The sequence below is a fragment of the Mustela lutreola genome, chromosome 11 (genome assembly GCF_030435805.1).
Source record: "Mustela lutreola isolate mMusLut2 chromosome 11, mMusLut2.pri, whole genome shotgun sequence".
NCBI lineage: Eukaryota > Metazoa > Chordata > Mammalia > Carnivora > Mustelidae > Mustela > Mustela lutreola.
Window position 1 is genome coordinate 102394758 of NC_081300.1, and position 24638 is coordinate 102419395.

The following is a 24638-nucleotide window of genomic DNA, read 5'->3' on the forward strand; positions in this document are numbered from 1 at the left end:
GCCCCAAAAAAAGGAAGAACGTTTCTATCGTAACACCATGGAGACACTTTTAAAGGATGTGACAAACACCCTTGAGTGTGTACACGCAGCAAACACATTCTAGCACTGGGTGTGGTACATAAACAATGAATCTTGGAACACTGAAGAAATAAAATTAAAAAACAAAAAACCCCAAATTGTGAATATCTCTCTGGTGCCAGGTGCTGGGGACATGAGGGTAAGTGAGTCCTGGCCCTCAAGCCGTGATGCTGATGTTCTGCTGAGGAATCATGGCTATGCACTCGCTGAGGAACCCTAGGGGCTGAGGTCTGGCCCAGCCCACAGGGGCGGCGAGGCAGGCCTCTCTCTGGAAGACTGACCTGATGCACTGGCGGGCACCTGAGCACGGGAAGGAACCTGCCAGGAAACGGCGAAGGTGCATGCAACCTTCTTTCTCGACTGCTCTCTTAACACTAGCGGGGTCATCGCTCTGCAGTTTGCTTTTTTAACTCAAGACTATGTGTGCGACACTGTCCTCCAGCAAGTATGTCTACAGGGCTCTGTGCGTGCGTCTTGGGCCCATATGACTGCATCTGGGTTAATCCAAGTCCACTCTTCTAGGGACAGACATCAGAGCTCCCTCCAGCTGTCACTGTCACCAAGGCTGTGATGACACTGCTGTCGGAACACATCAGCAAAGATATTGGTACAATAAATTCCTAAAAAGGAAGCGAGGCATCAAGGGCACACACACGCAGTTTTCAGAAACACTGCATTGCCACAGGCTCTGAAGTTGCCATTTAGAACCAGGGGGAAGTTAGCCACTCACCTGTTCCTTGAGGCTGTGCACTTTGGCCTTTTCTCGCTCCAACGCGGCCTGTAAGGTGTGGATGAGCTCCTTTGTCTGGCGGTCCTCCTCCTCTTTCCGCTGCAAGACAGCCTGCACCTACGGCACATCACCGGAGCGGTAAGGGAGGAAGGCCTGTGGGGCCCCAGTGCCCCGCGGGGAACCTGGCAGGACAGTGGCACACGACATCATCCTGCGTTACCTACAAAGGCACAAGGCGGCCAAGGAGAGAGAACTCCATCTCTGGAGAACATAGAGTCTGAGATGGCCGTTTTCAAGCACAGAGCAAGGAACCCAAAGGCTGCCTGTAATCGGGGCTTAGAAACACACACGTCCCTGGTGAGGCTGGTAACGCAGATGCAGGAGGCCACCAGACATGGCAGGGGTGGGAACCAGTGCCAAATAAAAGTTCAAAAGCTCTCTGGTGGCTGGGTCATTTGAGACAGGGGCCGGATCTGGCTGCTGACTGCCCCGTGAAGATGGCCCTGAAGTGCCAGGCCTGCTTCCCCATCTTCAGAGAGGCCACAGAGCCTGAGGAGTGAGAACGGGGTCTGGAGAGAGCCCCCAGGTTCCATATCCCAGCACTGAGTTACACAGGAAGAGCCCGTCGTAAACAGTGGGATCAGCTTGAGCAGGGAGGTCCCCACCCACCAGGAAGCTCACGAACGGGGCCCAGCGCCTCCACACCTCGTTAAGGGGGGCATCGGGGGCTCCCAGCCCTGCCCCACCCCGCGAGACTCCAAACGTCACCAGATCCTCCCCGTTTCCTGTCTCTGCTTGTGGGTGGCAGGGACAACTGCATGAGGTGACGTGCGCCAGACCCAGAGCCACCTGCCCTGCAGCAAGTCCCCCGCCTCCGGCAAAGGGTCCGAGTACCTGGAGGTTCAGCTGAACCAGGTCTGCCTCCCTCTTGGCCAAAGCTGTTTCTAAGATGCTGTTGTGCTCCCGGAGAGCGGCGTTGGACTGCCCCAGGCCTGTAAGCTTTCCTCGCTCGTGCTCTAACTCAAGGGCCAACTTCTTATTCAGCTCCTCAAGGCGCTTTATCTTCCTCCTAAAGCCTCTGGATTCTTGAAGCTGAAACAGATCGAAGCCACTGTGAACCGACACGAGTTACCTGTTCTGGCTAAGGGAGCTAAGCTCCCCACGCCAGGAACACAACACCTGTGCCAAAAAGCTCCAACAGACCACCCAGGACTGCAGCAGATACAGCACACCCCAGGTCCCAGCCCCCTAGCTTTCCCCCAGGGAGCCGGGGACCCTGGGGTGAGCCCTTGGTGACATCATCACCAACTGCCACATGTAGCATCACCTGAAGCCACAGCCTCTCTGGGCCCAAGAGTTACATGAAATTCTTTTAAAGAATAGGTTTTCTCAAAAAAAAGAAAAGAAAAAAGAATAGGTTTTCTCATTACTTGCAACCAGAGAGTTCTTACCGGGCACATCTTAACCCCAACACTCTGACAACCCACTACCAAGGGATGCTCGAGAGAGCATGTGGGGAGCCTGGCAGTAAGGGACAGGGGTGAGAGGGACCCAGACAAGGGGTCAGACGGCACACGGAAGCATGGCGCGGAGGGTTCTGCCTCTCCAGAGCCGCACAGGAGCAGAGAGGCCCGTCCAGCTGTGCGGGGCTGGAGCGCGACCTACCTCGTCCTCCAGCTCCAGCACCTTCTCCCGGTACTCCTCCAGCTCCTGGCTGGTCAGTGCGATAATCTCCTGGAGCTCCTTCTCCAGCATCATCTTGCTGTGGCCGACAGCCTGCAGCTCTGCCTCCAGAGCCTGGATCCTCTCCTACCAGCCAGGACAGGAAGGGGGATTTCGTCGTGGGCTTCAGGACAGCATGTGACGGCACTCAGGTCCCTCCCTGCAGGGCTGCCTTGCCGCACCCACCGCAGCAGCCTGCTGACCGCCTCGCAGGCACCTCTCCCCGGACCTCCCTCCTCCGGCAGCACCCAGTGACCCCACCACAGTGGGCGCACGTTAACAACTCACAAAATAATTCCTCCAGTCAAACGTTTTGAAAATACAGAAAAACTCTGACTTACAAACAAGAATGACAAATTACTCGCTGCGGCAAGCAAAGAGCACCAGGTGCGGCAGAACTACTGGCCCACGTGCGTGCATACACTCACTGCTGCGGGCAGCCGTGTGTCTCTGCTCACAGCCATTCTTTCTTCATTTTTTTAAAAAAGATTTTATTTATTTATTTGAGGGAGAATGAGTGAGAGAGAGCATGAGAGAGGAGAAGGTCGGAGGGAGAAGCCGACTCCCCAAGGAGCTGGGAGCCGGATGCGGGACTCGATCCTGGAAGTCTGGGATCATGACCTGAGCCGAAGGCAGTCGCCCAACCAATGGAGCCACCCAGGCGCCCGTCTCACAGCCATTCTGATCAAGGAGGATCTACCGCTTCCTCCATTTGGGCCTCGTTTTACTGAGGATCGGGGGGTGAGTGACTTGCCGAAGGCCCCATTTAACAAGTGGTGAGGCACAGACCAAGCCAGGACTCCGGCTCTGAAGCTGCTGTGCGGCGGTGGCGACGGGGAGGCGGGGGGGACACAACAGCAGGCCCCCGGAGGCATTTACAGTCTGTCTCTGACACTGGGGAAGCCAGAGAATCAAAAAACAAGCCAAGAAATATTTTTAGGTTGAAGGGAAATTGCAACTTAATAAATTTCCCTCCTCCCATTATTTTATAATTAGGTAAAAGAAGTACCTAATTTGGTAAGAAAACAATGTGCTATATAGCTTCCCACTTTTAAATTCTTACGTAGAGAAAAAAAAAAGACCAACTTCGTTTAGTAAGAAACACAATCACTAAACGTAAGTGATACGTTGGCTAGGAATAAACAAAAAGCAAATTAACAAAATCGGATAAAACTTGACGCTGGCCAGGGTGCCTGGGTGGCTCAGTGGGTTAAAGCCTCTGCCTTCGGCTTAGGTCCTGGTCCCAGGGTCCTGGGATCGAGCCCCACATCGGGCTCTCTGCTCAGCGGGGAGCCTGCTTCCCTCTCTCTGCCTGCCTCTCTGCCTGCTTGTGATCTCTCTCTGTCAAATAAATAAATAAAATCTTAAAAAAGAAAAAGATTATTTCCTTTTGAAGCTTTCCTGGACTCTGCAAATACACCCCCCCCACGGGCACTCAGGAAATCCCTCCCCAGACACCAGGGCGGTGTGGAGAAGGACAGGAGTGGGCAGGGAGGCTGAGGGAGGAGGTGACGGTGTGCCCGGTGCAGGCGTGCAGGGCCTAACTGAGAGAATGTGCGGGCGGCGCTCAAGCCCTTGGTCACACTGCTAGCGCCCGACACTTTACAGAGATGTGGCCGACACGCTAAGCTCTGCCCCGGGTCTCCAATCTTTCTCCAAGTCTTCAGAATGTGAACGTTTGTAACACGTCGAGTCCCCAGTACTGAGTCCGCACACCTGGCACCCTAGCCGGGAGCAGATGGTTACCCACGTGCAGAGGGAGGTCGCTGCTGCCGCTGGCCGCCTGAGCTCTCAGCTGGCTCAGTTCTGCCTCTGCCGACTCCTTGGCTGCGAGGGCCTCCTGCAGGCGGCGGCTGAGGATGCCCACCGCGTTCTCGTAGGCCTTGTGCTTGGTCTTCATCTCCTTCTGAGCGCTGCTCAGGTCTGAGCCCAGCCGCTTCATCCTCTGCTTCTGCTCCGTGATGGCCCTAGGGTGCGGCAGGCAGGACAGAGACGGAGTCCGAACTCACTCCCGACAGGAAGCCCTGGCGCGGGCACCAAGGAAAGGCAGGTCCTCACCCGCCCCCAGCCCCACCCTGGCTAGCTGCTGCTCCCCCCAGACCCAATCCCCCAGACGAGGCCAGCGGCAACTGCCCCCCCAGAGCCTTCCATCCTGCTCCCCTCTCAGAGCCACTCCAGGGACCTCATGGAAAACAGAGAACGCTTCTGTCCTCGCAGACACACACTCCCAGTGCTCGGAGCAGCAGTAATAAACCCAACAGTGCAGCTCACAGGTAACCTCCCGTGATGAAAGTAAGGTCATGCAGGACACAAGATGCCACAGGCATTAAAGGCCCCAAAAAGCTACTGGAGTGCACACACGCAGCAGGAGGGATACACACACGTCAGCCCCGTGGTGGGACCGGGAAGGGCAGGGGCTGCCACATGCACCTGCCGTGGAACACACACACACAGGCCTGTGCCTGTGAACCACTGGCAGTCACCGATGCAGGGCGGGGTCCGCCCTCCAGCCTTAGCTTTGCAATCTGACTTCCCCGGCTGCCTACAAGGGGATCCCGTGTTGCTTCTCCTCGGCAAGGGCTCCACTGACAGCGTGTTTGGGGTCCCCCGGCCCTCAGCTGCTGCGTGTCCCCGACAGGGCTCGAGTCCGCCCGCGCCCACCCTTTCCGCCCCCACGCGGCTCGGGCCCACGTACTTGGTGGCTTCCTGCTGCAGCTCTTCGATCTGCTTCTTGAGCACCGCATTGGCCTCTGTAAGAGCTACCATTTGCTCTTTATCAAACTGCAAAGACTTCCGAGAAAGGGGAGAAAAGACAAAGTGAGCAGAGCAAAGCCCTCCCCTGCAGCCTGCTTCCCAGGACCAGGCTCTCATGGCTCAGTGTTGCTGGTCCATGGCCACCCTCAAGCACAAAGCCTCTGAAGGACCCTGACAGAGGTTTACTCTCTGTATAAGCGATCACTTTAGAGCTGTCCAGAGTGTTGTGGGGAATGCCCAGGTCAGCCTCTGTCTGCGGCTCCGCCCGTAGTCCCCGAGGGACCAGCCCTCCCCGAGCCCCCCAGGGCCCCTCCCAGCGCCTGCTGGAGTGAACTATCAATGGCTGACGGCCTCCAGCCCCGTGCGGTCTCCAGTGAGGAACCTGCCTGTCTGCCTGTCCTTCCAGGACGGGAACTCCAGGAAGGACTTGTTCCAGGCTGTCCTGCCCTCTACCCTGCACGACAGACCCCGAGGCACATCTGGCCGAACCCTGAAGTCAAATGCGTCCCACCTGCAAGCGCGTCTCCATCTCGTCGCGCTCCCTCTGTGCCGACTGGAGATGCCCTTCGAGGTCGGCCATCTGCTGGTGGATGTGGGACATCTCCTTCTGCAAGCGCACGTGTTCCACCTCCACGGACTTCTTCTCCCCTTGAAGCTTAATTAACTCCTGCCTCAGCTCCTTCAGCTCCGAGTCAAGCCTCTTCTTCGTGGCCTTCAGCTCACCGATGAGCTGGTCTTTGGAGGTGGCGTCCCGCCGATAGGCCTCCACCATCACCTGCCCGACAAGACAGAGCTGACGCGCAGCCTCCTTCAGCGGAAGGGCTCGCTGCTGGTGCACAGCATGCCGTGTCTTGCACTACGGACAACGCATTTCACCAGCTCCGGGACACCATTAGCTGAGGCACAGCATCAGCTCACGCATCTGAGCACGTCTGGGAGATGTGCACAGGGTCACCTGGCGGCCTCCCCTTCCCTGGGGACCAGGCGAGTGCTCCCGCTCGGCCACACCGCCACGCTTCCACTGGGTCCTCCCCCTGCTGGCGTCCCAGCAACAAACTCCAGAACCACGTCTAACTGTCCCTCAGGTCGGCCTTCCTCAAGATGCTGGTGCGAGCCACACTTGGCATTCATTCCTCCAACGGCTGCATGGGCTCGGCTCCCTTGCGACATGAGCCCCCGCCCTCCACCCGGGCCAGGACCTACCGCAGCTACGGCAGGGTGTCGTTTCTCAGAGACGCGCTAACAGGAAAGTCAGTCCGTGTCGTAGCCCAGCTCATGCCCTCTGAGAGGACGGAGGACCAAGACCAAGATCCACACCACAGATGCCAACCCTACTCTGAAGCCGTCCGGACTAGAGACCGTAAAACGGGGGGGGGGGGTGTGTGTGTGTGTGAGAGCGCAGCTAAAAACAAACCTGTGGGGGTCTAACACTGCTTCCCACTTGACCAGTTTTGTTCTAGATAAATGATTAAACCACACGGCATTTTTTGTCACACACTTGCTGTGCGTAAGGAAAACCAACGCGTTTTTACCTTTTGTTGAAGAAACTGCTCCTTTATCTTCTGTGTCTGCTTCTTCAGGGTGGCGGCCTCCTGCTGTAACTGCTCCACCTGCAAAGGACACGCGCGCGGCCGTCACTGAGGCCGCTCTGCTCCCGGGGAGGCCGGTGCCCGCTCCCGCCTGTCTCAGTCCACAGTGAACCCACCAGCGAGCACACAGCAACATAGGCAAGACTCCAGTGTGACAGTGTCCCAAACCCCGCGTCTCCGCACTTTTCAGGGGTCAGAGCTGGGATCCCTCTTACTGAGCCAACTGAGCAAACTCAGCCTCGGCAGCAAAATGGCAGCAAAGCACATTACCTGGCTGGACTTCACGGCTAAGTCTTGCCTCAACTGCTCTAAAACCTGCGAGGTCTCCTCGGTGCCCTCCTCCAAGCGCTTGGCTCCTCTGTCCAGGTCCTCCCTGCCACTCCTGGCCGCCTGCAGAGCCACCTCTAAAACAATCTTCTCATTTTGCAGGAAGCGGATGGTGTCGTCCCTGGAGGCGGCCTCCCCCTGCAGCTCCTCCAGCCGGGCGTGCAGCTCGTCGTAGCGCATCTGCAGGTCGTCGAGGGACTGCTCCCGGGCCTGCAACGTCTCCTGTGTTGCGGTGAGCTGCCTCAGCAGGTCGAGGTGCTCCTGCTGTAACACCGAAAGCTGCTGGTCTCGCTGCTGCAAAGTCAGATTCACCTGGAAAATAGGGACTCGATTCACAAGGACTGCCGTGCAACAAAAACCCTGCCCCTGCTCGGGGAGTGTGTTCAGGACGCTTTGGGGTCAATGTTCTGTATGGAAAGTTCTGGGGTGGAAGACCAGGATGGAGTCAACACCCGGCCAGGTATGGCAGCAACAGCCGGACTGCTGAGGAGATGTGGTAACGGATTCAGCAGGCACCGGCCCCAATGCGGGCAGTGAGGCCAGGGACGGGCTGTGTGCAGCACCGGGGCAGCCACGCGAGGCACGGTGGGCGCTTGCCTGCTCCAACCGCTGCTCCAGGGATGCCGCGGAGGCCGCCACCTTCTGCAGCTGCTCCTTCTCGTCCTCGAACTCCTCCAGCCTCCGCTGCAGGTCCTCCTCCACCATCGTCTTTGCCTCCTGAATCTGCACGAAGGCAGCTTCCTGGTCCAACATGTCGGCCTGAGCACAGAAAACAGTGTTTTTTAAAAACAACAACAACAACAACACAACACTATCAGGATAACCTGACAACCACAGCAGACTGAGTGGGAAAACCTCATTCACCTCACTGTCCTGTCTTTGACCCACACAGTGAGGAGCCAAGGGGCACAGAGGCCCAAGGCTGGTGACCTCCTGCTGCCCAAGAGAGAGGCCACCTCACCCACTTCCTGGCCCATGATTCCCTCTGCTGACACCTGGGCCGGCCGGGTCAAAGTGAGCACAAGACCAGCTTGAGGAAATGGGATAAAAGGGGCACCTGGGTGGCTCAGTGGGTTAAACCCTCTGCCTTTGGCTCGGGTCATGATCCCGGGGTCCTGGGATCGAGCCCCATATCGGGCTCTCTGCTCAGTGGGGAGCCTGCTTCCCCCTCTCTCTCTGCCTGCCTCTCTGCCTACTTGGGATCTCTGTCTATTAAGTAAATAAATAAAATCTTTAAATAAAATACATCTCCTCACCAAAAAAAAAAAAAAAAAGAAAGAAAGAAAGAAAAGAAATGGGATAAAGTGATGAGCGACCCTTCCCTGCCTCTAAGGCGAGGACAGACTGCAGAGCATCCCTGTGTTGGGGAAGGGATACTGGGAACATTTTTTTTTTTTTAAGATTTTGTTTATTTGACAGAGAAACAAGTGAGAGAGAAAACAAGGAGGGAAAGGGAAAGGGAGAAGCAGGCTCCCGGCCTAGCAGGCAGCCTGATGTGGGGCTCGGTCCCAGGACCCTGGGATCATGACCCGAGCCGCCCAGGCTCCCCTACTGGGAACACTCTCACTTAGCTGGCGAAACCACAGGAGGGCTGTGAGACAAACATCGCATTCCTTACGGTGTGATTATGTAGACAAGACCCAACACCTAGATGTATTTCTTAGGGAAAAACATCAGTTTATAATTTAAAGTTCTTTCAGTTCTTTGGTGCTGAGCCCCAGTAGCAGATGCCTGCTGTGCCGCAATGATCCCTCGTCACCCTCGTCCCCCGTGAGGACACGGGGTGTGCAGAGAGGCGGGAGACAGAGGAGAGGCCACAGTCCCAGGACACCGTCTTTCCACATCCTTGGCACACAGCTGCCAGGCACACGCTGCCCAGATGTTGGGCACCTTCCCGACAAGCCTGTACGCGTTATCACCTTCATTTCATAGAACAAGGGAACAAGGCTCAGAGAAGGTAAGAAACCATATGGGGTCCCAGAGCTGAGGAGACCAGTCAAAGCTGCTGCGCCCACCACCCCAGGCACAATCTGTGGAGGCAGCCGGTCCTGTCCTAACTCAGGCGTGTGGCTGCGAGGGTTAAAGAGGACACAAGCAGAGAGCACAGAGACAAGAAAATACTTGTTCCTATGAGGCCTTCTGAGATCCAACATGCTGAACTGCTTCCCCCACCTGCCAGCCAGCCCCAGCCCCTGCCCAAGTGCAAGGCCCACGTGGGAGAGCTGAAGACAAGTCGGCACCAGCAGCTCAGATCAGAGAGACACAGGAGCTTCCCGTGAATGTGAGGGTCAGAGTCCCCAACCTGAAATCACTGCTACTTGTCCTACAGATTATCTTAAAAGACACTTGAATGTAAGTATACATAATGTCAGTGTTTATGTACGTGTGTTTGTCAACTTGAACCTTGACCAGCGTGAAAACGAAGCCCCAACCCCAGACGCCCCAGACGAACACCAACTGGCCGAGGTCCCGGGACACACAGCCCTCACCTCGATGCCCTGCAGCTGGACAGCAATGCGCTCCTTCTCCTTGATGGACCTCTGCTGCGTTTCCGTCAGCTGCTGTGACAGGGATACGTTCTCAAGCTTCAGGTGCTCCAGGAGGCCTGCCTGGGTCATCTGTCCAACCTTCAAAGAAAAAATCCACAAGGTAGAAAGTGGCCAGATTTCATGCTCAAGTGCAGACTGGGCTATCCCTGAGGCCAAGACGGGGAGGGTCCCTACCCACCGATGGCCCCTGGGGGAAGCTGTTCCCCAGGACCCCCCACACAGGGCTCACGGCCCACCCTCCTGTCACTCACCCTGACCACCTGGGCTGCTGTGCCTAAGAGGGGCAGGCTGGCAGTCCTGAGGTCACGGGTCAATCCCCCCAAGGCTACGCACTTTGTTGCAAGACCTACACGAACGTTCTTAGTGAAGGTATATGTGTTAGCCCAGGGCTGAGGGGCCTCATCTGGTTACAGGGACAGCAGGGATTGGAATCTGCCCCCAAAATGACCTGACCAAGGGGCACCTGGTGGCTCAGTGGGTTAAAGCCTCTGCCTTCAGCTCAGGTCGTGATCCCAGGGTCCTGGGACCAAGCCCTGCATTGAGCTCTCTGCTCTGTGGGGAGCCTGCTTCCCTCTCTCTCTGCCTACTTGTGATCTTCTCTGTCAACTTAGTAAAATCTTAAAAAAAAAAAAAAGATGACCTAACCAACTAGGACCAGATACATCTCATGCCCTGCCCTCTCAGTGCCTGTTTGAGATACTGGCCATACAGGCTGACCCTGGCCATTCCCAGGAAGCAAGCTGGCCCAGGATGACCCCTAGCTTTCACACAGTCAGGCCTCCTCTGACCCGCCGTCTCTCACACAGAAGGCATCGAGCACAGCATGCCAGTCCTGAGAGGGGCTCAGGAAAGAGAAGCCCTGAGGGAACACAGGTCTGTGACTGGATTTTCCTGCATATTACTTCCAGATCTAATGTGGACACTTCTTGTCTTGAGAGATGCAGATGTGACCAGAAGTTGTGAATGTTGGGGTCTCAGTGGAAGCTACCCAGAGCAGAGGAGGAGGTACCATCTGCTGGGACTGTGTTCTAAGGCAATGAAAGAGAAAAGACCACCCTGCTCTGTCCTGCCTCTTGAATGTGCCTGGCAACATTTCTACGTCAGCAGGAGAGGAGGAAATGCCTTCACCTTCCTAATCAGGAATGCTGACCCCGGGTTCCCAAGGTATCTGAGAAAACGCAGTCTTGGCTCTTAGACTCCACTGCCTGGGGCCCTCTCTCCACTTCTGTCTCATGTCAAGATACATAAATGTAGCTGCTTTAAATAACGCCTTTAAATATGCATTTATGCCTTGTATAAATGACTGTCACTTCAAGCTTGCATTAACTTGCACAGTGATTTCCATGTATGTTGTAAGTAGAATAAATGCTTATCGGTATGGTCCTTTGGCTTAAAATATATGAAACACAAATTTAAGAATATTTCTATTTCATGTATTCACAGACTTTAGATTTTCTGTGTGTGTGTGTTTTTTTTTAAGAGCATTTGGTGGAGTTAGTAATTTATACCTTCTACTTAATAAGTAAGTGTGGTTTTTTTTGTTTTTGTTTTTTGTTAAAGATCTGTGCCAGGGATTCTTTTTTCTTTTTTTTTAAGATTTTTATTTATTTATTTGACAGAGAGAGATCACAAGCAGGCAGAGAGGCAGGCAGAGAGAGAGGGGGATGCAGGCTCCCTGCTGAGGAGGGAGCCCGATGCCGGGCTCGATCCCAGGACCCTGAGATCACGACCTGAGCCAAAGGCAGAGGCTCAACCCACTAAGCCACCCAAGTGCCCCCTTAATAAATAAGTTTTAACTAACCTCTAATATTTTATCTGAAGAAAAGACAAAAGAAAGGGAGAGAGAACAAAACCTGCAGCGGAATTCAAAAAGAGGATAGAGGCTGACCAAGGCACCACTCGTCATTCTCACGATCTAATCAGTCTAAAGCACCAAGATGTGGAGCAAAGTGCCTCTCAGGCACTTGTCTGCCATCCCGAGCGCCTCTGGAGCACAGTGGGCCCAGAGGGAGAGGCCTCAAGGAAAAGTGCAGGACCCAGTGTTACTCCACGGGCCTGGATGGTCACCCACTCCCCCACTCTTCGTGCAGACTCAGAGGCTGACACACCTGTACCCCCAACAAAACAGAGAGAAACATTCAGAGTATTCATGTGGGACAGACCTGGTGCCCAAGCAGCTGGAGCCAGTGAAACTCCAACCAGGAGGTGACACATGCTGTGCTTGCTCTGTGCATGTCAGCAATGACCCAGGAGGGCAGTGACCAGGACATAGGAGCTGGTGTGCGAGTCCTGAGACCCAGGCAGACACCGGGCTGAGCTAGATTCCAACAATGGCAGCCCCCCTCCTCTGGGGGGGACTCATCAGAGCTTCGGGAACAGAAATTCCAGAGAGGGGACTTAAGAATTTAAAATGTGCAAGCAGAAGCTGAAAGACTCCTGGGATCAGAAGGTCATGGAGGGTGGCTGTCCCGCAGGATGGGGTGTAGGCTAGATGAGCGGGCAACAGAGTTCTCAAAAATGTATCCATAAGGACGCCTGGGTGGCTCAGTGGGTTAAGCCTCTGCCTTTGGCTCAGGTCATAATCTCAGGGTCCTGGGATCCAGCCCCACATCGGGCTCTCAGCTCAGCGGCGAGCCAGCTTCCCCCTCTCTCTCTGCCTACTTGTGATCTCTTTCTCTCTTTCTCTGTGTCAAATAAAATCTTAAAAAAAAAAAAAACAAAAACAAACCCAGAAAGACCAACCTGTTACATTAAAAAAAAAATAAGAAAGAAAGAAAGAAAAATGTATCCATAAAATCTAAAAACAGAAAGACTTTCTAATTGAGGAAAAAGGGAACTGCTGTACAGGAGAGACACGTCAGGGGCCATACCTGGATGTGAGCCATCTCTCCCTGCAGTCTGACCCGGGCCTCCTGGGCCAGGGCGAGCTGCTGCTGGTACCACTCCCGGACGTGCTGCAGAGAGGCGATCTCGGCCTGGGACGCCTTCAACTTGCTGCTCAGAGCCGCGCGCTCCCCTTGCACCTGCTGGAGCTGGCTCTGCAGGGCCGCCATCTGCTGCCGCAAGTCATGCACTGGAAGCAAGCAGAGCAGCTCAGGGGCCTGCTGCACACAGGAGAGCCTGCAGCTCGGCACAGACACGCCGAGCAGAGCCAGGTGCTCGGCAAAGTGAGAAACACGGCTGACTCTCTCCACGCTGCCATCGTGGGTGCTGAATCGTGGCTCCCCGGTGGGAAACGGGTCAGCTGATCAATACACAACCTTGTTTCGTGTGTGTGTACGTGGTAAAGGCGCCTCGTTTACTCTGTACTGTTGACTCACCAGCACTGAACTCACAGCCACTGAACTCAGGCCTGAATGATGCTCACCTAACACACGTGTTTTCTCCACGAAACACATCACAGACTCCTTGCACTAAGAGCACACAACAGTGTCTGGAGTTCATTTTAAATTGTAAAACCACCCTAAAAAGTACAAAGATGCAAAGGAGGTGATGCTAAACTGTACGAGGGCACCTGCTCAGCTGGGAGAGAGCATGCTGGGCAGCTCGCACCTTGCACAGAGCGCCCCTGCTTTCGAGTGACCGAGTGCAGTACTGCTCTGGGGGGCTACAACCACTCGGAATGAGCCAGGGGATTCACAATTAGGGATCCATGGATACTGAGGGTCAACTGTGTGTCCACAAAGCCACTGCGGGTGCTAGGTCTCTGGTCTTCAAAGGCCTGATGGCATCTGGGTCAATAAACAGAATGGCATCGTGCTGCTAATTCCACTAAAACCCAATGGTGTGCTGATATGGCCAACTCCTAACACTGACAAGAGCGGGAGGGGAGGAAAGCAGGAGACGGGAAGCACAATAACCCAAAGCACACTACAAACAAAACTGGTCAAACACTCGAAAATTAAAATTATACCCAACATTTAAGAAAACACTCACCATTAGAAAGACTACTCCCAGAACTTAAAAAACAAACAAAAATGAGAGTTTAAGAGGATCCACGATCCCTTATCAGACATCCCTGGGGCCAGATGCATTTCAGAGATCAGAGTGGGGGCGTTTTGGAAAGGCAGCCCCGGTCCAGCCGCAGCAGCCATGCCCTCGGCTCCGCGCGTGGGAGTGCCTGCCGGCCAGCTCTGTTGCCCAGCGGGCTCTGGTCAGGGCAGGCCTTGCAAGCCAGACTTAAAAGGTCCCCTTTGCTGCATGTGCAAAAATATGCCGAATTCCGTGCACTCAACCAAAAACAGTACTTACTTTAGAGAAGTGTACAGCCTGTACATAAATCAGCAGGACTACAACACCTCTCGGCGTATAGTGGAACAGGTCAGTCCCCAGAGCAGAGGAGCCGAACCCGCCCGCAGTCAGACCACAGTCTGTGGGAAGCCTCTGAGAGGGTTAAGGAGCGGAACCGCCGCGGGCCGGGCCGGGAGCGCGCTCACCTGTGCTGTCCTTACTGAGGATGTGTCTCTGCATCTCCTCCACTTTGGCCGTGAGTCTCTGGTACTGCTCCTCCGCCACCTGCAGGTCACTGTTGGACGACGCCAGGCTGGCATTCTTGGCTTCCAGCAAGTTCTGCAGGTCGGTCATTGCTCGCTCCAGGTCCCAGCAAGACTGCTTCAAGGTGTCCACCTCCGAGCTGAGCGAGTCCTGCCGCTGCTGGCTGCTGTGGCTGTGCTCCACCTGCGCCTGCAGCCTCGTGCTCAGCGCGGCGAGCTGCGCCTGCAGCTCTGCCTTCTCTTTAAGTGCCTGCAAAGACCCCCAGCCGGAAACGGACTCTCAAAAAACGAGCCAGTTCCACCCTGTGCAGTAAGAGGGCCGCCAGGATGAACGAGCGAGACACAGAGGGGAAAGGCTGTGATTCTTAAGCTTTCAGCTGCTCTCCCATGATGGCTCTCCCCCAAAGAACGCAGGTTCTCCAAACAGGCCGAAGGGGCGGGAGGGGCAACCACACAGTCTGCTCACTTTCTGCACAGGAGTGCCCCGACTACGCAGGCACCTGCTCGTCCACAAGGATGTTGGAAAACACAATTGTTCAGAAAACAAGTGCACTGGCGTGCACACGCATACACACGAAGAAAGACGACCCGGAGTGCTGAGGGAACCCACGACACCAAGTGCAACACGCCTGCGGGTAAAGACCGCCTCCCGCTACACAAGAAGGGCTCCGAGGGGCTCTAGCTAGGGCCGCGGGGCACAAAGCACAGGAGGAACCACAGGGACACTGTGCGTAGGATAAAGCAAGAGTTAAGAGGGAAGGTGGGGCCTGGACAAGCCTTAGGCCCCAGCGCAGCAAAGAATGTCCAAGAGACAACAACGGAAGGGCAGAGGCCCCATCTGCCACTGGCATCTCCTGCCTGCCCGCAAATGAGTCTATCAGGGTGTGGACAGGAATTCCAAAATGCAAAGATGGGCACACAAATGCACATCAACACACACGAGAAGAAACCAACATCGGGAAGACAAATATCAAATTCAAGAAACAGAAGAATAAATACCCAAGAAAATCGAGTTATCTGAGCAAAACAGGGAGAGTTTGCAGGAAGAATTTGGATTTTTACAGAAAAGCCACAAGGGCTCACACCCGTCACGATTCACACAACTGAAGAGCAAATCAGTGTCCCGGGAGGAAGCGAAGGCACAGCACAGTAAAAGCAAACAAAGGTGCCGACATCATTCGCGGGCTTGAACGTGAGGACGCAGCACAGTGCATCCGTGAGGGGATACTGCAAAGAGGGACGGACTGCCAGTCACGGGCCGCCAAAATTCACCTTCATCCCCAGCGAGCACCTCCCCCATCGACACAGGTCTCCGTACGGAGGGGTCAGTCTGTGTCCCAGGCCCACGTCACGCAAACACCACATCAGGCCTGAGAGGCGCATCTGGCAGAGCCGCACCTGCGCCCCATCCTCGAGCACACACGCGGCACGCCACCACCTCTGAGCCCGCGTGTGCCCCTGCTCTCCAGCCCGAACCGAGAGGGCTGGACGCTACTGCGCAGACTAACTGTCCGCGGGACAGCTGAAAATTAAGGGATGGAAACAAAGAGAAAACAGCAAGATTCACAAAAAAGCAGAAGCCATAGCAAAGAGAATTAAAGGGACGAAGACAACAATTTCACGATGCCAGGGAAGTGAAATCTGCCACAGGACTGTGAGGTCAGGGCTCGGACAGAGATCCGGGGAAACTGAGGCACGCAGCCAGAGAGGAAACCAGGGCACTTCTCGCTGAGGCTGACAAAGCACGCAGACAAAGCGGGAGGACACAGAAGCCCTGGGTGCCGCTTCGAGACGTGTGCACAACCGCACCCAACCGCCGGGCGTCACACACCCCTCCCAGAGCCGTGGCACACCGGCCCGCCGAGCGCGCCTGTTACCTGACTGGCCTCTGCAGACAGCGCCTCCAGCTGCCCTTCGAGCCTCATCTTGTCTTTAAGGGCCTGCAGCATGGCGTCGTGGGTCTCGGTGGCAGAGCTCTCCAGGGACACGCTGCGGGACGAGGGCACAGAGCATCAGGCGCCTGACATCGCAGGGCGCCTCACACCACTCCTCTTCCCCCCAGGTTTTTTTCAGTAAGTCACAAGATCTGAGGGAAGCACTGGTGCCCTTCCAGATGCTACCAACACACACCCCCACGGAGCCGGAACACCCCACTGAAATGGCAGCTGGGGAGGCACCGGGCAGTCTCGGAGACGCGTCTGCACAAACGCTGGAAGACACCGTATCTTAACAACAGAAACGCTACTGACCTACTCCGTCTCTTACAAGGCAACAGAGCTGTGTGGACGTGAACTGGGGACGATGAGGCACGTAGCCAGGAGGGCAGAACCGCACTGTCCGGCAGCTCCGGCAGCGGAGGGGCGGTCTGCCGGCGGCACCCACCTGCTGGAGATGCTGTCTGTCCGACTCCGCGTCTCCCCATTGACCTCCTGTCCCCGGTCTTGGTGCTCGGCGGCTGCGGCCTGGAGGACATCCGTGATGGAGGGGAACTGGCCCAGCGCACCAGCGGCCATCTCTTGGCCATTGACCACATAGGAGTCTTCTCGAGCGCCCACGGTGGTCACCAGAAGCCCGCATGTACCGCGGGTAGAGACGCTGCTGTGGGAGGAGGTGTCGCTCTCATTCCCGTCGGCCTCAGACGTGTTGTCACCCGTCAGGGACGCGTTCTCCAGGTGGTCCTCAGCCTCAGGACACAAACTAACCTCGGACACCACGGATGTCACACTGCTGCGGTTCTGCTTCAGAGAGCCCCTGGCACAGTCTGCAGCAGGCACGTCTCCGCCAGAACTCCCGGTACCTGCGTCTTCAGTTTTGTAATCAGCCAGAGACCGAATTTTGCTTGACTTGGAACTTTTCTTCCCCTTAGGATGTGTCAGGAGCCCTAAGCTGCCCACCTTTGGGCCTCGAGGGACACTGGTGCGCAGGAAGGAATACTCCTTCGTCAGGGCCACAGCACTGGCCCGGGGCAAGGCCTCTGGGTTCAGCATGAGTTCCGGGTCGAGTGTGCTAGACAGTCTCGTTCTAGCCGCAGGCTGACTGGACTGAGAAAGAAAAGTATAGAGACGATGTTGAAAAGCGACAAGCCGTGTTCAAATTCTGCCGGCCAGAAAGGCTGCACCAAGCACGCTCCCTGTGCAAACCCTCAGCACACCAGCTCCGCACCCAGTCACAGGTCCCGGCACACACCTCTCCTAACTGTGACTTGGCATCGTCTTAAAATTTCTGCCAGACCAAGTCCCTCCCCATGACCCTGCTATTAGGAGACTGTCCTAAAGTCCTCCTGCACTCACTTTTCTCAACAGACCTGCAATGTTCAAGTTGTTATTACTATTTTTTAAAGATTTTGCTTATTCAGTTGTCAGAGAGACAGAGGAAGAGGGAGGGAGAGCAAGCAAGCGCACGAAAGCAGGGGAGCGGCAGGCCCAGGGAGAAGCAGGCTCCCCGACAAGCAGGGAGCCCAATGTGGGACTCGATCCCAGGGCCTTGGGATCACGACCTGAGCGGAAAGGAGACAACTGACCTACTGAACCACCCAGGCATCCCTCAAGTTATTATTATTTTTTAATTAAGATTCATGCCCTGTGTGGAGTCCAAACAGGGCTCAAACTCATGACCCTGAGATCATGACTTGAGCTGAGATCAAGAGTCAGATGCTCAACCAACTGAGCCACCAGGCACCCCGAAAATGTTCAAGTTAGGAAAAGTCCTACTGGGATGTATGGGGGGCTCAGTCATTAAGCATCTGCCTTCAGCGCAGGTCATGATCTCAGGGTCCTGGGATCGAGTCCTGCATCGGGCTCCCTGCTCAGTGGGGAGCCTGCTTCTCCCTCTGCCTCTGCCCCATTCCAGCTCATGCGCTCTCTTGCCAACTCTCAAATAACTAAATAAAATCTTTAAAAAAGCCAACCCTGCTGAGTGACAACCACCTTAGCTTTATAATTACTTAGGGATAACAAGCTGCTCCCATTTATTCATACCAGCTTGCACATTTCTCAACAAAGGAAGAGATGTAGGATTCATCTAAATTCTAAACTATTTTTTTTTTAGAGATTTTATGTATTTATTTGTCAGAGACAGAAGGAGCACCAGCAGCGGGGGGCAGCAGGCAGAGGCAGAGGGAGAAGCGGACTCCCCGCTGAGCAGGGAGCCCGATGTGGGGCTCAACCCCAGGACCCCGAGATCATGACCCGAGCCGAAGGCAGACACTTAACTGAATGAGCTACCCAGGCGCCCCAATTCTAAACCACTCCTATCGCCATTTTAACTTAATTCTTAAATACTTTATTATTTTATTGTTAAAACTATTATCTTTTCCCACTAATTTTATAACTAGTCATGTTAGCATAACTATTAATTTTTCATATTTGTGTCTTAAACTGACAATTTTCTGAATCATTAATTTAATAATTTTAGAATAGTTTAATAAACTCTAATTTTTTCAGCTGATCCTCTAGTTTTCCAAGGCATTGCCTACAAATAGTAACATTTTTTCCTCTTTTTCAGTATTTGTATCTCCCACTTCTTTTTCTTTCTTTTTTTTTTTTTTTAAAGATTTTTTACAGGCTCCCCGCTGAGCAGAGAGCCGGTTGCGGGAATCGATCCCAGGACCCTGAGATCATGACCTGAGCCAAAGGCAGCGGCTTAACCCACTGAGCCACCCAGGTGCCCCTCCCACTTCTTTTTCTTATATTTATTATGTCAACTACAACTTCCCAGAGGGCCTTGAAAGGAGACGGAGGTTGATAGCAGACATTGTTCCTTGTTGCTATTTCGTAAAGATTTTATTTAAGAGAGACAGAGCATGCGTGAGCAAGAGAAGGGGCAGAGAGTGTAGCGGGAGAGGAAGAGAGAGAGAATCTTCAGCTGACTCTGCACTGTGGAGCCTGATGTGGGGCTTGATCTCACCATCCAGAGATCCCAACCTGAGCTGAAACCAGGACTTGGACACTCAACTGAATGAGCCACCCCAGGCGCCACCTCCAGATGCCTTTTCAAAATGACTTTCTCTTACAGAGAAACAGCCAATCCGATACTTATGCCACCAAGTCTGTGCAATCACGACAGGCAAGGGGACCAGGTGGGGAAAGGGAAACATCTCAAAATGATACTGGGATGTGACGGGAAGATAAATGAACAAAGAGAGCTGGAAAAGGGTCAGGGTGCAGGGCAATGGATATGCTGGCCAGTCCCGATACTAACACAGACTGTAAAGCCACAGTAATCAGATCCACTGAGAACTTAAAAGTGCAAGACAGGCGGATGGCACCGAATGCAGCCCAGAAATCCATCCACGTACAGCGGGGTTTGCCAATGGTCGGGGAGCCGCACAACAAGGAGGAACTGGAACTGCTGAGGGAACGAGCAACGTGAGAGCCACGCCGCAGCCCGCACAGGGGTGAGTCCCCGCCTCTCGACCGCATCCAACGCATGTTAAAGAAACACATTTAAAGGTACTTTTTAGGAGCACTTGGGTGGCTCAGATGGTTAAGTGCCTGCCTTCGGCTCGGGTCATGATCCCAGGGCTGTGGGATCGAGCCCCACATCGGGCTCCCTGCTTGGTGGGGAGCCTGCTTCTCCCTCTCCTTCTACTGCTCCCCCTGCTGGTCTCTCGCTCTCCCTGTCAAATAAATAAATAAAATATTAAATAAATAAATAATAAAAATATTTTTATACTACCTCATACTTTTCTAATAAGAAGAAAACACTGGTAAGCTAACTTATATTCCTCCAATGGGAAGATCCTTTTGAAATATGACATAAGCCCTGAAAGAAGTAACAGCAAAGATAGAAAATCTTGACTACAAATGTTTAAAACGGATGTGCAATGAAAAATATGCCAGGGAAATAGTTAGAAGATACTGTCAAACAGGGAAAAAAAATTGCAATAAAGATGAGAAAGGGGCAATTTCCTGTCTATAGCACCTATGTTAACAAAAAGAGAACCAACAGAAAAATAAGCAAAGACTGACAGACACACAAACACAGGGCGTCTGGACGGGTCCGTCAGCTGAGCGTCCAGCTTGTGGTTTCGGCTCAGATTGTGATCTCAGGGTCGTGGGGTCCAGCGCAGCTTCAGGCTGCGGGCTTGGCGGGGACGCTGCCAGAGTCTCTCTCTCCCTCTCTCCTCCCCACTAAAATAGATGAATAAATCTTCAAAAAAAAAAAAAAAAAAAAAAAAAGACAAAAACCACGAACACATAAAAAGCACAAACTGCTAGGAGACACTTGTTGTCACCTGTCAGAGAACGAAATCCAATTTTTGTTCCTTCAGTGCTCACAAGCACACCACACTAGCAGTCCCACTGCTGCCGGCTGGAGTATCAACCAGTCCGGCCATCCAGACTGCAGAGCATCAAGCTAACAAACACATAAAACCTTTACCCAATAATCTGACATTCAAGGCTTTGTCCACAAAAGTACACCAAGGCACAAAACATTCACTGCAGCACTGTTTGCAATTTCAAAAATTTAGAAACAATCAGCGACGCCTGGGTAGCTCAGTGAATTAAGTGTCCACCTTCAGCATGGGTCATGACGGGGGGGAGGGGGGGGTGGTCTCGGGATGAAGTCCTGCATCGGGCTCCCTGCTCCGCGGGGAGTCTGCTTCTCCCTCTCCCTGTGGCCTGCATTTCCACTCCTGCATGCACTCTCTGTCTCTCATAGATAAAATCTGTTTAAAAAATACAAACATGGGCGCCTGGGGGACTCAGTGGGTTAAAGCCTCTGCCTTTGGCTCAGGTCATGATCCTGGGGTCCTGGGATCGAGCCCTGCATCGGGCTCTCTGCTCAGCGGGGAGCCTGCTTCCCCCCAGCCCTCTCTCTGCCTGCCTGTGATCTCTGTCAAATAAATAAATAAATAAAAGCCCTTTAAAAAAAATTAATAAATAAAATAAAATTAAAATAAAAATTACAAAAACTAAGAAACAACCAAAATGTTGATCAGGGGAGGTTCTAATCAAATGCTGGCACACACGCTGCTGTGAGGTGACTGTGCTCAGGACACGGTGAGGGGCGCAGGCGGCATGAAGACCCAACCCTGCCAAGATGTAATGATGTTCCCAAAGGCTGTCAACAACACAGAACTCTTACCGTCTGTGGCATGTGAGTATGGGGTCTAAGCTACGTTCCCAGGTAAGGGAAATATTCCTAAAGAAATTCCCCCTTCTGGGGGCGCCTGGGTGGCTCAGAGGGTTAAAGCCTCTGCCTTCGGCTCAGGTCATGATCTCAGGGTCCTGGGATCGAGCCCCACGTCTCTGCTCTGCAGGGAGCCTGCTTCCTCCTCTCTCTGCCTGCCTCTCTGCCTGCTTGTGATTTCTCTCTCTCTGTCAAATAAATAAAATCTTAAAAAAAAAAAAAAAAAAAAAGAAATACCCTTCTGCTCCTAGTTTAGTAGTTTGTACTTGTTTTGCATATTTTGACTTTTATCGGACAACTACCTTTTCAGCGCCTGTTGGGATGGTCCTAAGCCCCTTCACATGGACGTACCACCACAATGAGTTCTGGCAGATTCTCCCATTCTGAACTCGCCTGTCCCTGGGAAAACCTCCCTCGGCCGTCCCGCACTCGTCTGCTGCCGGCAGGGGCGCTGACTGGTCGCGCGCCGCCCGAGAGCACAGCAGCGGGGAGCGCAGCGCGGCCGGCCTGCGGGCGGGCAGGCTCAGACCCCGGCTCAGACGCCCACGCCGCCCGCCGGTCTGCCCCGAGCGCCAGGGACGGCCCCTCCTCACAGGGCAGAGGAGAACTAAAGGAGGGAGACTGTGCTCTGCGCCCAGGACAGCGCCCCTGCACGCTGCACTCCGCCTCCGCTGGCCCTGCCCTGAGGCACCCTGGGGCAGGCCAGGCGGTGGTCCTCACACCAGCATCTTGCCTCCTGCCTGCCTTCTTCAGGGCAGGAGATGCTGAGCACGCAGGGACTGACCGTCGGTCAGGACAGCATGTGACACACGCAATGCCTGTTTGCATCACTTGAGGAGACGTTATCTTACTGAGGAAACTATCTTCCACTGAAGATCTTATTTACTGAAGGAAATACCTTCCATTTCAACTATTAGTTACGGGTGTGTATTATATTATTTTTAAAGATGGAAAATGACGCTAAATTTCACATTTGGAAGCTTACATTGAACTCCTGAAACATTAATTGCCCAACGCTGGACGAGCCAGGCAGGCCTCTGGGAGGCACAGTGAGGACAGGCGCCTGGCGACAGCGCACACAGGCCTGGCCCCCAGACACCTGTCCTCACGCCGACTCTCCCTTCAGCACTGCGCGACCGCTGACGAGCTCCTCACCCGTCTGAGCCTCAGGCTCCTCTTCCACAGGGAACCGGACACAAGGCCAGGTACAAAATGATCACTCGCCACTATCCCTGGGACTTCTGCTGGGCCGGCCAGATCAACCCTGAAAGCCCCTGACCAGGCAGAAGAGCCCGGTGGTGGCTCCTTTAGCTCCCTCACATTGGCTTTGGAGCAATGACACCCATAAAGTCACAGCCCCCTCCTGGGAACACAAAGAGCCTGGCGGGGTCATGCGACCACTGAATCACTCATTGAAAGCATGTTTAAATATTTTAACTTTGAATCCCTTTAATTGGAAATTCTCAAGTACAGAAAAGCTAAACAAAGTATGAAACGAACACCCAAACCCATTTGCCTAGAGTCACTTGATATGATTTTAAAAGACTGCTTTTGGGGCACAGGGGTGGCTCAGTGGGTTGAGCCTGTGCCTTTGGCTCAGGTCATGATCTCAAGGTCCTGGGATCGAGCCCCCCATCAGGCTCTCTGCTCAGCGGGGAGCCTGCTTCCCCCTCTCTCTGCCTATTTGTCATCTGTCAAATAAACAAATAAAATCTTTAAAATATAAAATTAAAATTAGAAATTAAAAAATAAAAAATAAAATAAAATAACAAAAGACTGTTTTCATTAGCACACCAACAGAAGTTTCATTACCTGAACAGAACTGATTTTAGCACCTAGTCATCAAATCCACATGACACAACACAGACTCTAACACTGGCCAGACCACCAGTCAGCAGACACCACACATGAAATAAACAGCAGAAACCTAGCACTGACTGCTCCTTCCAAGCAGGGAGAAAAATCACACCCAAGTGCTTGCAATCTCTGCTTTTCAAATGGCAGACACAGGAATCAAATATGCGTGATCCAAGGGAAGGCAGGAGCCCCAAAGGGTGGGAAATGCAGAGAGGAAGGGTCTTGCCAGAGAAGCACAAGCAGCCATCCCAGCACAGAGAAACCACTGACAGGTCCTAGAAACCGTGGCGAATTTCCGTTTTCCGCACACACAGCTGCCCATCAGCTCGCTGGAGACAGGGGGACTCACTCTTTCCTGCTGGCGTTTCACCCTGTACTGTTTGAGCTGTTCTTCCAGCCGCTTCCGAGCCTGAAGTCGGACCTGCTCCTCCTTCTCCAGGGGCAGGGAAGCCTCTGTTGAACCTGCAGTGAGGAAATGACCATTTATTTTTATTTTTTTTAAAGGTTTTATTTATGTATTTGACAGACAGAGATCTTAAGTAGGCAGAGAGGCAGAGAGAGAGAAAGAGGGGGAAGCAGGCTCCCCGCTGAGCAGAGAGCCCAATGCGGGGCTCGAACCCAGGACCCTGGGACCAAGACCTGAGCCAAAGGCAAAGGCTTTAACCCACTGAGCCACCCAGGTGCCCCAGGAAATGACCATTTAAAAACTCATAAAGCACCAGGGCACAGAGCACAAAGCAGAACAGCAGCTTGGCTCTTCTGCGTTCAATTACCAATTAACTATGATTTTGCTTCAAACAATGCCTCGCCTTTTAGGTTGAAAGAGCTGTTGCCTGATGAAGAGACAACCGTGAGCCCCGGACCGCCGTGGCCAAACCCACTGGCAAAGCATGGGGTCCGTGCGCACGCCACCAGCCCACCGCTCCCCACAGGCACTCAGCCGGAAAACAGACCCGGCTCCCCCATGACTTGCAGCCAAAGAAGAACTAAATCTCAAGCCAGAGCCGGGGCCGAGCGTTCCAAGGCCCAGGGACCCTCAGCCTGCACACAGCTCCAACCATGCTCGGGACGTTGCCTAGGAGCACGTGGACAGTCGTGTCCACAGAACTGTACTGAGGGATAATCTGAGCCAGTGGTCAAGGGACCCCAAACATGCCTTCTCCACACAGTCACATCTGCAGACACAATCTGACCCACAAATCATTTAAATTCCTGTGGCAAGTCATGTTACAGTCAAGTTCTGCAAAATCGGAGGTACTCACACAAGCAGTGCTCAGACGTTACTTCCTAAGGAAACAAACTGTTCAGTGTCCCACTCAGGACTCAACTCAAAGTGAAGGCCAAGCAGGCGTCCCTGCGAGGCCTGGGACCGGTTACCTCGGTTTCCTAATAGAGGCGATTCCAG

General features: G+C 53.8%; 1 protein-coding gene across 3 annotated transcripts in view; it reads right to left on the bottom strand.

Annotated features, from left to right (window-relative positions):
* GOLGA3 (golgin A3) overlaps nucleotides 1-24638 on the bottom strand; it is a 43838-nt gene that overhangs the window by 9042 nt on the left and 10158 nt on the right. For all 3 annotated transcript variants that reach the window (XM_059139110.1, XM_059139108.1, XM_059139109.1), the window contains exons 4-18: nucleotides 23583-23695; nucleotides 16625-17283; nucleotides 16120-16231; nucleotides 14186-14492; nucleotides 12620-12822; nucleotides 9690-9827; nucleotides 7798-7959; nucleotides 7144-7512; nucleotides 6817-6894; nucleotides 5796-6059; nucleotides 5226-5320; nucleotides 4281-4497; nucleotides 2474-2617; nucleotides 1703-1900; nucleotides 809-925 (exon numbers count right to left, since the gene is read on the bottom strand). In XM_059139110.1, coding sequence (XP_058995093.1) covers nucleotides 809-925; nucleotides 1703-1900; nucleotides 2474-2617; nucleotides 4281-4497; nucleotides 5226-5320; nucleotides 5796-6059; nucleotides 6817-6894; nucleotides 7144-7512; nucleotides 7798-7959; nucleotides 9690-9827; nucleotides 12620-12822; nucleotides 14186-14492; nucleotides 16120-16231; nucleotides 16625-17283; nucleotides 23583-23695 — 3176 coding nt within the window. The remainder of the gene's footprint in view (nucleotides 1-808; nucleotides 926-1702; nucleotides 1901-2473; nucleotides 2618-4280; nucleotides 4498-5225; nucleotides 5321-5795; nucleotides 6060-6816; nucleotides 6895-7143; nucleotides 7513-7797; nucleotides 7960-9689; nucleotides 9828-12619; nucleotides 12823-14185; nucleotides 14493-16119; nucleotides 16232-16624; nucleotides 17284-23582; nucleotides 23696-24638) is intronic.